This window comes from Rissa tridactyla, chromosome 1, assembly GCF_028500815.1.
Source record: "Rissa tridactyla isolate bRisTri1 chromosome 1, bRisTri1.patW.cur.20221130, whole genome shotgun sequence".
In the NCBI taxonomy this organism is placed as follows: Eukaryota; Metazoa; Chordata; class Aves; order Charadriiformes; family Laridae; genus Rissa; species Rissa tridactyla.
Window position 1 is genome coordinate 88,627,180 of NC_071466.1, and position 13,395 is coordinate 88,640,574.

General features: G+C 38.4%; 1 protein-coding gene across 7 annotated transcripts in view; it reads left to right on the forward strand.

Moving 5' to 3' along the window:
- CNKSR2 (connector enhancer of kinase suppressor of Ras 2) overlaps positions 1–13,395 on the forward strand; it is a 217,889-nt gene that overhangs the window by 65,799 nt on the left and 138,695 nt on the right. For all 7 annotated transcript variants that reach the window (XM_054211248.1, XM_054211258.1, XM_054211269.1 and 4 more), the window contains exon 5: positions 10,188–10,229. In XM_054211248.1, coding sequence (XP_054067223.1) covers positions 10,188–10,229 — 42 coding nt within the window. The remainder of the gene's footprint in view (positions 1–10,187; positions 10,230–13,395) is intronic.

Here is a 13,395-nt window from a genome sequence, read left to right on the forward strand (position 1 = left end):
TTTGTTATCAAATGCTTGCAGGAAAAACTTCGTTAGCCTAGCATGATAACAATCCCCTCCATCCCCCCTTTTTTAATAAAAATACTTGATGGTGAGGAGGCCACATTCTTGGAATTTAAATATAAATATATATATATATATATATGCATAGTACACTGCTTATACAAAATGCCTCATTTCTGATAAGTGTACAAGTAGAGGGGTAAGCGTGCAAGTGGGTAGCTAAATAGATGTGGTGACATTTTAGAACAAAAAAAGTCCCCCTTGAAAACAATACCCAGGCATTCTCTGCCTATAGTACATGGAATTCAAATGGTATTCATATGAAAGTGTTGTAACTCATTGCAGGTAACACTGACAGAAATTTAGACTCACCTTGTATCCTTCAACTGCTGCTCTTATGCAAGACTTTTCTGTTGCTTAAGGTACGAAGCAGTGCTCAGAGTAATGGTGTTTCAGGATACATATCATCCTGTGCAGCTATTTTCTTCACATTTAGAAGTCAGTGTATAATGTATAAGGTAAAATGGAATATAAAGGATTGTTGGAAATAGGAAACTATTTTTTGTTTACAAGAAGCTATATCAAAGTAGTTTCAATTTATGCTCTTTAGCAATGTTTTTTCTCTTTTTCATAGGAGAGTAGGATATTTCTTTATAGCACACTTTTATGGAAAACTTCAGATGTAATTTAATGTAATGTGAAAAGTGCCTAAGGTGCTTAACATTGACGCCTCTTTCTGATTCTGCTGATTTATTTCTGCTATTTTATTATACTTTTTTCCCCCTTGAAATGGCTTACTTGTAGATATATTGTTGTCTTTTGATCTAAGTTTTGAAGTCCTTTTTGAAATGGGATTAGGCACAGAATAGCTCAAAGGTTAAAGCATCAATAATGGTCTATAGGGACATGAACCATGACGAGAAATAATTTGATGCCTCATTACTTGTCATTGAGATATATGTTGTAAAGAGGTTTTTTCCCCAAATTGTGTAGTCTGTGATGTGATATTTCCAAATTAGCTTATGAAGCCACTGCATGCTTTAATAAAAACCCACCCTGTAAAGTCCTGTGAATTTGTTAGCTGTGTTTTCTTTTTCATTCTTAGGGAAAGTAGTTTCTTTTCCTCGTGGATGGAAGAAGAAAAAAGAAAAAGAACCAAAAAAATGCCAAAAGATTGTTGAGTACATAGGAAGCTTAGTGACCATAAACCAAAATGGTTCAGTGTTGGCAAGTCTGGGTTTTTTTGTTTGGTTGTTTTTCTTCCAGATGAATGATTGGCAGCCTCTGAACATGGTGGAAAGTGAAACGCAGAGCAGAATAATTTGTGGAAAAAAGAGTAGTCTTTTTGGTGGGGCATGTACTGGTAAACCAATGCAGCTGTGAAATTTTTCCAAGAAAAGGAGCCTGAGTGGGTCAAGGTGACGGTGAAGGAGTCAGGGACTGTTGAGTTAATTCATGCACTCGTGGAAGCACTTGCAGAAGGTAGCAGAAAGTTGGTGGAAACTGAGATAAAGTGTAGACAGCAGGGAAGAATGTATTTCAGTATCTCATATGTTTCCTTTAAATAAAACTATTTTTTCATAGTCTGATTGTTGTGGGCACTGTGTCAGGGCATGTTGAGTGGCATCACAGTTTCTATTTGAATAGAGGCAGACAGAGGATATGCCATGCTTCTCGTGTAATTCTTTGTAAATGCTATATTTAATCATTAATGATGATGGATTAAGATTTATGTTGTTTGTATCAGTAGGAGTGAAGACAGAGACTCTGTGTTTCTTTTACTTCAGAAACTGATTTCCCTTTCCAGAGACGTATGGTTTCTGTAACCGGGTGCGGCAAAGCAAGATTTCACTTCAGTATAGTGAATTACAGAAACTATGTGTTGCTAGGTAGCTAATAGAAGCCTTGAGCATGAAAAGGTGTAGGGTCAATCTTTATTTCAGGAATATAATGTGAAGTACATGTGTGTGTGTGTGTGTGTGTTTGCTTAAATCCGTTAAAAATACATCAAGAATTTCAGATGATCCAATATGAAATATTCAAGTCATAGCTGAGCCTGAATATCATTAAGTATCATTACTTTTTCTCAAGTTCGATTAATTTTATTTCCTCTGTTGGCAGAATAACCACTTAGGCATTATATGAAATGTGAAACATTTTGCTGCAATTGTGTTTTATAAACTAGAATTCTTCTTCACAAGAGTACTAGAGGAAAAGCAGAAGTGAAAAATTAAGAAGTTATTTACCTCTAAATGGTCTTGGAAGTGACACTGAAAAGAACTGTGCAACACATTACGCTATAAGCTCTATTTTGCGTGTCAGTAATAAAAGATTTAGTTTTGAATGCATGACGCTTATTTTTCTGAATTAGAGGTGTGGAATAAAAGGGTGTTTCAACTTTGTTTTTTCTGCTTTGGATGGAACATTTTTCCCTCATTCCCAACCTCTCATCTGATGATAGTTTCAGTGGATTTTATTTTTACCTGCTGAGAACGTTGCTGCGTAAAGAAATCACTCTATGAGCTGAAATTCAATTTAGACCACGTAAGCATTTAAATTCTAGCAGGATATATGAGCAAGTATCAATGCGATTTTAGTCGCTGCTAAAATACTTGCTATGGTTTCTTACCTAATGGTATACCAGCTCGTTTTAGAAACGGCGTAGCAGGAAGAAGTGTTACTCTCTATATGCAAATTAAGAACTAATATGCGACCAGATCCCAAAGGAAAGCAAGATGATCTCTTTTACAGAAAGGAGGGTAGAAATAATTGGAAATGGAAAATGACTTCAGAAAGATAGAAGAAAAGAGCTCAGTGTACACGTTGCATCTCTCTTAATCCAGTGAGCAATTTTTCCCAGTAGTTGCTTGATCTGTGGGTGATTTATGTAAGTTGTGTTAAATTTTTACATGAAGTATTCTGTTGCTATGGTGATAGATGCTACTCCACGCAGATTGTTTAAATAAAATTAAGGCAATTCTTTGTACTGAGTAAGCTGGGTAATTGCTATTAGTTTGTACACAAGTGTTATGAACTTAAGAGAACTGCAGGTTCGTTAAATATTTGGGGAAAGGCTCTAGAAGCATTTGTGTAGATTGCATAGGGAATGACCCTTTATGTAGCATTTATTTAATAGTTTGCATTATATTTTTCACAGTAGAGATTTTTTTTTTTCCTCTTCCCTTAGTATCTTAAGTGGCGTGTGTTCACCGTTCTGTTTTCTCCCATCTCTGTTGGTTCTTACGCATGCTTCCCATGAGGGAGGACAGAGTGGGTTGCTGCAGGTACAGATGAACCCTAGCTTCAGTGTGGAGGGGCAGGGAATAATAATAGCGTGAGGATGCCATAGACCCAGTGGCAAGAAACTGCAGGGATTGAGTAATTGCAGCATAAGTGGGAAAGCAAGCAAATATTTCTGAACGGCAGTGGGAAGAAAATCGACAGGATTTGTGTGGGAAGCGGGGTTGAAAATGGCACCCAGGTTGTGAGCTTGTGGGACATAAGGTGGTGGAGCTGTTGACAGAGATGGGGGAAGAAGTAGGGGGGAGCAGGGAAGGTTTGGGAAGAAACGTGATTTCAGCTTTCCAGCATACCGCGTTAGGGCTGGTGGTGAATATCCAGAAGGAGATTCTGAACTGCGAATGAGAACAGAAGGGACGAGAGATCTGTGACTCATCCGCACAGAGATGATAATTAAAGCAGCATGATTTTAGGAGGCTGCTGAGCAATAGGGAAGAGGCTGCAGAAAAGGGGAGAGTTGAGGATAGAGCTCGCTGAGACTGTGGCAGTTGGAAGGAGGAGGAAGAGCCATGGCAGGAGACTCATTTGGAGCAGCTCAGCGGGAAGAAAGTCAGGAAAAGCACTTATTTTGGAACGCTCATTTAGAAATACAGTGTAGAAATATAATGTCTTTTTTTAAATGGCTATGTAATTTAAAAAATTCATTTTGTTTGGCAGCAGCCAAGAATTACCTGTGCAAGCACTGGGTTTCTGCATAGCTTAAGAGGAGCTTGCTATTGCATTTTAGCTGGTGAGACAGGAAAAAGGTATTTCCTCTTCCTTCTCTCTGTTCCAAACATTTGTAATTGTCAGTGTCCCCAAGGCCCACACCTTTTGTATCCAAAGTCCTGCTAGACCTCTTAAAATCTAAGATGTGGTAAAGCACCTCGGGAAACCTCTGCCTGTGTCATGTTCTTAATTCTTTGCCTGCTGCCAGAGGAGATCATTACCTGCTTGGAAGCTTCTGTAGCTTTAGGGGTATTTAAGAGTTCTTTGTTTCTTGTTTTTTGGGAAGGGGAGTTGGAGGGGAGGGGGTTGAACAGAATTGTATATTTGCCAATTTGTATTTTATTATTCCAGTATTTACCCAGACATACCTGTAAAACACAGTCTGAGCAGAGTTCTCTAATGTCCTTCAGTTTTCTAATCGTCATGCTCTGTAGAGCACAGCATTTTGCCATGGCCTATATTATATTGATCAAGTTTCTTGTTTCAAAGCTGTCATTGTTTAATCCTGCCACCAGCTGTATTAGATATATTTTCCATGCATTTTCTAAGTAGTGGAAGGCTAAATTAACTCAACCTATCTTACCCTTTTACCCTTACTCTTGCCTTCTTCATGTGTCGGCAAAGCTTTAGACTTTGTCATCGTTGTTACTGGGAACTTTTGTGAGAACCTTCAGTCATGCCTCCAGCAAACCTCAGTCTTGTGGGTCTCTTGCCATAGTTGAATTGGGCAGATTTCAAACCAAATGAGCCTTTCTAGAGCCGATGGCAGAAACTGCCTAGAGCTAGTGACACTTCAACAGGCTCAGAGTGGGCTCCTTGAAGCCAGAACAACTTACTTTTGAAGGTGCGGTGCTGAGGCTGAAGTGACTGGAAGTTACAATTGGAGCATTCTCAAGTTAATTATTTTTTTATTGTTGCTAAGTAGCAAGACCGACAGACTGTCCATTTGACATATACTGCTATTAAAGGATTCAGTTACAGTTTTAACCAGTTTGAGAAGGAAAGGGATTTAAAGGATGGCTTGGCTTAATTCCAACCAATGGCTACATTGCTCAGGAGAGATTTTATGTGAAAGGCTTGGCAACGTATGAGAGTCTGAGCCCTCTTTTAGCAATCATGTAATTCATTATTTTTGTTACAAATGGAGAACTGGAGTTACATAGTTTAGGACATTTTGCGTGACTTCAAAATAATGGCAACAGCAATTCTATCAGACATCTGTTTTTAAGCACTACATAAAATCTAGCTGTTGTCCTCCTAAACTAGACATGGAAGATGTGTGGGATTGCTCATGAAAGATGCAATTCCCAGGCAATTTCACTACCGCTTTTAAAATTGTGTTCCTAACCGTGCCTACATCTTATCAGCAAAATACTGGTAGAAACAGTGCAACATACACAACCACACACATGTAAATTCGGTTGGACTGCAGAGGAAAACAAATGAAAAAAACAGTGGAGAAGCTCCACCAGAAGCGACTTGAAAGCTGCCTGGAGAACAAATGCTCTCATGGCAAGCTCTTGTTCTTCACAAGCTGCTCCAGTTGACTCCACCTCTGTAGCACCAAACAACCTGCTTTTGAGCAGTGCTACTGTTGTATGAATTCACAACGGACATTTTTTGGCTAACATGTTACTTGAGAATCAAGAGATCTGGTTTTTGTTCTTGACGGTCACGTAACCTCCTTCTGTATCAACTCTGCCTAGGAAATGTCCTTGCCTCGGAGGAAAAAATAAATTAGGATGACTAAATATACCCGAGCAACTAAGGCATTCTGCTGAACAAGAAAATACAGTGAAAGAAGTCCATGCTCTTGAGCAGTCTGATCTAAGGATTACTAGAAATGCTGAAATGTTGCCGATTTGGTGCTGAAAGAGCTAATAAACTTATTTCTGCAATTCTCCCTTTTTGTATCCCTTAACTATTTGTTTGTATATATTTTATTTTCTGAGATAGCATAACTTTATTCTGAAATTAAGTCATGAAGTTGACAGGAACTTAAGACTGCGGAGAAGAGTGCAGTGCAGCAGCTGCCTAGAATATGTGACAAAACCAGGAATAATAATAGTAGTAATAGTAATAATGGTGGTATGTTTCAAGATTATAGCCTGCAAGTAACCTGAGAGAAGTGCTTGACAGGTAATTGCAATAGGTAATTTGACAGGTTGCCAACTCGGACTTGTAAACCAGATCATATATATGCAAAAATAGGAGTGTTTTCTGCAGAACATTATCCCATAGTTACAGTACTGAAAAACTGCATGAACATTTTTTCCCTGTGGGATATATGAGCAGTAGGATGAGTTGGCAGGCCTTCTAGATCTCAGTACTTCACATTTTGAGTTGAGATTTAATCAACTCTCGTGCAAAGAAAAGGACTAAAGAATAAGAAAAATGCTGGAGTAATTAGCTGACCCCATTCCCTACTTCTGTGACATACTAAGACTTTTTAAAAAGGCAACAATAGTGTGGGGAGAAGAAAATAAAATGGAAGAACAAAGCATCATAAACATTATTTTTGAAAAATAAAATCCGTAAATATTTGTATTTTATATGTTGCCTCACGTGTGAATTGTTCTAGTGGTGTCTGGGGCAGAGATGTGCGCATTTTGCAGCATTGTCACCAGTCGGTGCTATCTAATTCAGTGGGCTTAATTTAAATGTCTTTAATAATTATTACTTACAACATTGCAGACAAAGCTCGTAATTTTTGTAGAAATAATGCAGAATTACAGTTATGAAGGTCAGAAGTTCTGGAAGAAACATAAGTGATCCTCTCAGTTGCAGTGTAGCATTGGTCTTGCTAGTCTTAAAAATAGGTTTTAAGACTAGACTGGGACTGAAAGTGCAGAAGAGCCCTTTCCCTGCTTGTTGTGGGTGGTTGTTCTTGTTCTTATCTTCCTCCCTTACTGCATTTTTTTCTTTTTTTTTTTTTCCTTCTTCTTTTGGACATCATGTTTCCCCTTTTTTAGGATCTTAGCCTTGTTTCAGCTGCCTCCACAAAGATCACTTTTGCCATTTTTGATGCATGAGGCAGAGCTGGAAAGAGTGACCATGAAAATCTGATACTAGTAATCGAGTTGTTCCATCATATTCCCCTTTTATTTCTCTTTCTTTGCAGGTGATACTGTCCCATTTTCCTCTCTGAAACTCCTAATGGCCATTACTTGACTACATCTTCAGGAAGTATAAATTAACAAGGAACTGCTTTTGTTGCTTTATTAGCCATCTGCGTTATTAATCTTTTAGAAAACAATGTGCATTTAGAAGATAACCTTATGCTGTTTCAGCTGAAGTTTTGTTTGGTTGGTTATATGAAGATTATGTAGCCTAGCTTTAGTTATAGTTTGTCAGTGAATATATTTGTGCCGTTCGGGGAAAAAAAACAGGTAAAATATCTCCTCCTTGCTGTATCTGTGCATTTCAGTTCAGGGGTAATCACGGTATTGTTTCACTAAGTGAACAGCAAATTGTGAGCTTGTGTAGGAGTAAAGCTTGGTTGCAGATTTTTTGTGTGTTCCTGCTTTTCTGAAGTAGAAAAAAGTTGATGTTAAACTTGCATATGATCTGATTCTTATCTTAATTGCAATGTTTTGATACTGTGGTGAAACAGATATTTAGGAAGATCTTTCAGGAGGAAGGTATGGGCTTGTACTCTAGGGGTGGAAGGAAGAGATGTTCTCCAGCTGTGGGTGGTAGGCTATTAGGAATACAAATTTACTTCTAATTGCACAGTTAACGACTCTTTTTATAGTTCTTAAGTGCTTTAAGCTCTTTTAGTTGAAATGAAATGGGTAGGAAAAGCAATAATTGTAAATGGTAAAGGCCCCCGGTAATAAGCATTCAGCTTATCATTCTACCTAAGGGCTGTTTGAAGAGGGTGGGCTGAGTTATCCTCAGCGCTTGCTTAGAGATAAAGCACAAAGCAGTGAGTGACTTAAAAAAATCTAAGGGGAAAGAAACTGTTCACTGTGAAAGAAAGTGACAGGTAGGTTTTGCTCTTGGGATCATTGAGAAGCAGCCTCAGCCCTCATCTCCGGGGATGGCTGCAGGAAGTTAAAATGAGCTGGCTACGATGCAGGGATCAGCTTGGTGACCTTTTCTAGATTTCTTTGAATCCTAGACTTCAGGGCTGCTCTGGGCTATGCTGGTGTGCATCTTTGCATTCCTCCACGTTTCCCTGAGTTCATGCTTGAATTATGTTTAGTTGGATGTCCTTTGTGTATGGAAAAAGTATATTTGGGAATTGTTTTTTTTACCTGAGTGTTGCATTTGCTCTCCTCCAGTTTTTCTGTCTTTTATGGTTTACTGAACTGTTAATTCTTCTCTTGCCTGAATATGAAGATGTAGCATCAACAATCAGCTGTCCACTGTATGATGAACTCATTTAGCAATTCCTCTTCCCAGACCCTGGATTTGTAGGGAATTGTGTGATGAGGAGAGAATTTGAGGGTGAGGCCATCTGCCCCTGTGCATAGACTGGATGCCTGGGAAGTTTTCCACTTGCTTTACTGTCTTTTCTAGATTCAGAAACATTTTATTTGTTATATATATGCTCTTGGTTTGTTAGAAATAAGCATATTTCTTTAGCTTCCTTCATGATTGTGTGGAAGAGTTTCATTTCAAGGATGTAGGAGTGTTTCTCTGTTATTCACTAGTTTCTTGGTTGTAATAAACATCTACAGCATTTAAGAACCCAGAATCCTTCTTCCCTTAGTAGTGAGACTTTTCAAATAGTATCCTCTTCAAGTTGAATGTTTAAACTTATAGTAAAATCTTCCTCTTACCAATGAAATAATTATGTCTGCTTAAAAGCACTTTTTTTTCCAGTATAAATGTTGCAATCCTTTCCTACTATTTTTGCAAAATGATTCATAAGAAACCATGCAGAACATAAATGTATCCAGATTGAAAATGTTACGTGCCCTCCCACATACAACAATGAAATGTGTGTTTTGCTACTAAGATTGCAAATACTTCATTGATGTCTGCATATAATTAAACGTGTTAGATTTTCTTTCCGGCTGTACTTACTGGCGAATGTTTCCTGAATGCCAACAGCTGTTACTAGGAAAATACTCCCTGATCAACCTGCTGCTTCTGCATAGGTTGCTTTATATAAAGCTTAAGCACACGTTGGCTTTTCTTGCCTGAGTAACACTAGAAGCGTTCCATGGATTCAAAGTTCATTTTTAAAAAACGGTTGCATATAACAAAATTGTTTTTCTAACAGGATAAACTGATTTAAGTGAGACTTAAAACATGAAAATTTAGTCACGTTTGTAATGTGGGTTATGAGGTAGGATAGAAAGCATCTGTTCTAAACAGAGCTGGCACTAATTACCATAAAGCTACAGCATCTGATGAACTTAGAAAGGAGCGGTTCTTTCACCGATGTTGACTGTATTTTGGGCACTCTCTGCCCTACTAATTCCACTTCTCTGTATCCACTGAGATTTTGGCCTGTCAGAAAAACTTTCACAGCCCCCAGCCTCCCCTCTGTTAGTCGTGCTTATAGAAACTGCCTCGCATGCTATATGAGTTGACAACAAAGTGCATGCGGTCCCCAGCAGGCTGTATGTAATACGATGGTCCGACTCAAGTTCCCCATGCATTTTGTATTCCGCATTTCTCTTCCCTCCCATTTCACGGAATGTTATAAACAACCAATGGTTCCCTTTTCTTCCTCATCCCAGGGTTTTCCTTCTCTTCTTTGGCAGGGTGTGCAAACACGTTTGGCTCATCAGGGATTGTTCAGCTTAGTTTTCTTTCTTAGTTACTTAAGACTATTGCTGGTACCTCTGTTTTTCAGTGTTACCACTTAAAGGGTGTCATTTTTGTGCATGGTCAGGGACTGCTGGGTGAAGCCGCTTGCCTGGCACACATGTGACTCGCTGGTGTGTGCCAAAAGGGTGTCAAGAGGAGGAAGATCATTCTCTGTCTCAAGGAAGGAAGCAGCAAGAACTAGTGAATACATATAAACATCTACCAGTATTTGCTTTCTGTGGTGGTTTTGCGCTGTGATTACATGAATCTTTCCATTCTGGTTGAGACTTTGAAAGCTTTTGTTTTAGCCTAAAGACTTTTCGATTGAGTTTAATTCTTTTTAAGGGTAAATCTAGGAAGGGTGAATGACTGGACCAATTTAACCTGACTCTTCTGCTTTACTTTTTCAGGATTGCACAGTATATGAAACAGAGAATAAAATTCTTCACGTGGTGAGTAGTGTTTGGATTTCTTAATAAATATGTTTGTATAGACTACACAGAATTACAGATCTGTGTGTTTTGTGCTTTTTCTGTGCAGTGCCAATGTGATATTGAACTAGTCGGGGTATGACTGAGTGAATGTATGCAATGTATGCGTGAGTAGCCAATCCTGTTAGGGAAGCTAAACTTGGCATATGAGAAGCCAGGAACTTTGCAAGGGCTTGTGTTTCTCTGACTCAGGCCCATCTGTTATTTGTAAACCTTGGTCAGAAGAGTGATTTCAAAAAATGTCACTTTTTTGGAGAGAGCTGGTTGCTAGGCTTCTAGGAAATGATATATGTTTATTTTAGTGATATAGCTTAATTTATACAGCTTTATTCCTCATAGGAACACGGTGCAAGCCTAGTGATAGGAAAATTAGTGCAATTCTTTCCTTTTGAATTCTCAGCATAAATACAACAGTCTGTTCCCAGAATCTGTAGTGCTGTTGATAATAAATAAAGCAGATGAAAGTCATCAGGGCATCAGAACACAGGATGAGTTTGAAAGGCCGATACTTTGGTGGATGGGGAGTCAAAAGCTTGAGTAAATTTTGTCTGAAAACTGCACCTAAGTTTTAGATCTTAAATTGTGTTTCATGTTGTGGCTGTAGTTTAGTGAATATTAAGTTAACTCAGAGCTTGTTTCTAAAAGTTAGATATGAAGATGTTCTTCCTAAGAGTGAGTAATGAATTGGTTTAATTTATTCACTGTATTTTACGTTTAGGTAGGTTTTGATTTCTTGCTTTTCTTATTACTGGAACTTTAGCAAGAAAATACTGCATTTCTTTATTTTAAAAGGTGAGCTTCCCAGTAAATTTTTGCTATACTGCTATAATTTTTTTTTTCCAGTGCTCCCATATCAAATGCTTGGCAAGCTGAATTCTATAAGCTTTTGATGCTTTGATTTCACAGGAATAAAACGTCTCCTTGTATTTTTGCGTTTCACTGACACTTTTCCCCTGTGGGACACAAAGAATTAGCAATTTTAGTGAGGCTGACATCATCATCTTTGCTAGGCTGAACTCTGCAAGTATTTAAGTAATGAAGTTTTTAATTGCATAATCTTGGCAAAAGTTGAAGTGCTATGAGTTTGAAATCATTATATATAGCTTGGTTTTCAATATATGATTGTTTTCTGCTTTAAGAGCCAAGAGCTCTGACATCTGCTATATACAGTATGTATCTTTTACAAATTAGCAAAAAAAAGATTGTAAAGGGAGCTGTCAATGTTTAGAGCTGATGAGGCACCAGTTAATATAGTCTTCAACAGAAAATTTTGAAGAAACTGAGAGGGATTCATTTAAGATATGTGAGTGCACAAATTTGAGACGGGTTTCAAAAGTTATATTATCTTACATCGTTCAGACTCACGTAGGCTTATTTCTTTAATCCACAGTAACTTCATTGTGGTGACAGGTGGACATATGTATTATTGTGGAGAGCTTAATTAGCTTCTGGGATTAGTGCTCAAGCTTGCAAGGAAACATGAACAGTGTGTTGAATGTTTTACTGAAGCCCAGGATTAAAAATGACTATATGTATTACACGTAACTTGGATCACTTCTGACCATGTTGCATTTCAGCTGGTGGATGGGATTTCATGGGGCAAAACCTGACCAAAAGCAATCGAGGAAAGACATAAATCTGTGATTGAATAATTAAAAGATGGGATTTGAAATCATATTTTGAACTTGAAAAGGAGTATTTTACACGTGCAGCTGAAAAGGTTGATGATAGAACTGGAATTGAAAGCTGTCACAGCTCCCTCTAACCCCTCTCCTTGGAAGACAGAAAAAGGTGTTGTGGTTTTAGCCCGTTAGACTATCTGCAGAAGAGCAATCTAACAGGTAGATTTAAAAAAGAGGGGGAAAGCCTACTGATGTCAAGATCTTGAGAGAGCGCATGGTACTTTTATGTCCATGTCAAAGAAGAGAGGATGTTGGATACCTTATGAGATAACAGTGTTTGAAGGTGGGAGTACAAACTAGATTAAAGATGTTCTAGATTAAGAATTTAAATCTCCTGTTATAGACTGTGCATTCAGTAAATTTAGAGGTTAATATTAAAAAAAAGCTTCTTTGATATATAAAGAACAGTAGTAAACTTTGGTAAAGACATAGAAAGAGTCATGAATGAGAAATGCTGGGAGAACCAGGAAAGTGTGGTCAGGCACTGGAACAGCCTGCCCAGGGAGGTGGTTGAGTCACCATCCCTAGAGGTATTTCAGAAACGTCTAGATTTGTCACTTCAGGGCATGCTCTAGTGGCAGAGATTGTAGGTTGTTTGGTTGGACTTGATGATCTCAAAGGTTCTTTACAACCATGAAGATTCTATGATTCTGTGAAAGATTGGGAGGAGAAGACATGTACACAGATATTACAGAGACAAAAAGTAGATTCTCTCTTCTTAAATTCAAAGACCAAGCTATTGCAAGTCCATTTTTTGAGTATATTTCCCATCTGCAAACCGTGCAAATTCCTGGAGGTAACAGAGGTGGCGTCTGGCCAGCATCACATCCAGCTGCCTTTGAATGATCAGATACCGATATATAGCTGTGTTCACTGGGATGACTTGGAGAGGAAATTGAATTCAAAACCGTGGGCTCGTTCTGTATGATTTCACATACCACGTTCTCTTCACGGCACAAGGAAACAAGATTCCTCACAGAAGTGAAAGGCATTGACTTACAACTAATTAGCAATTCATGCAATTAGCCTAAGGAAATCCTTGTTGCGCAATATTGTTCTCACTAAGGGTTGAAGTCAAATTTTAAGAGAGCTTTACATAAGTAAAAAAGAACCACAGCTACAGAAATGAAAATTATTTGTAGGACAGTTTTGTACTCTTATTCTTTAGGACACCAAGAAATTTGCTACCTAAGGGGCAGATCATTGGATCAAAGTAGCTGATTTTTGTCCGCGTTACACCTATTGGTGGTCCAGTGCTTTACTTCAGGTTGAACCTATGTCCTGGGTTGAACACCTCCATTGTTCACATGGCTCAAAGTGTTATTTTGGACTTGTGTGCTGTGGTGCAGGAGCTGGAGCTCTGTAAGCGCACATCTCCTGTGGGGATGTTGTGCCATTCCCCCAGGAGCGACCCTATTTTGTGCCAAATCAGGGGCAGGAGGGTG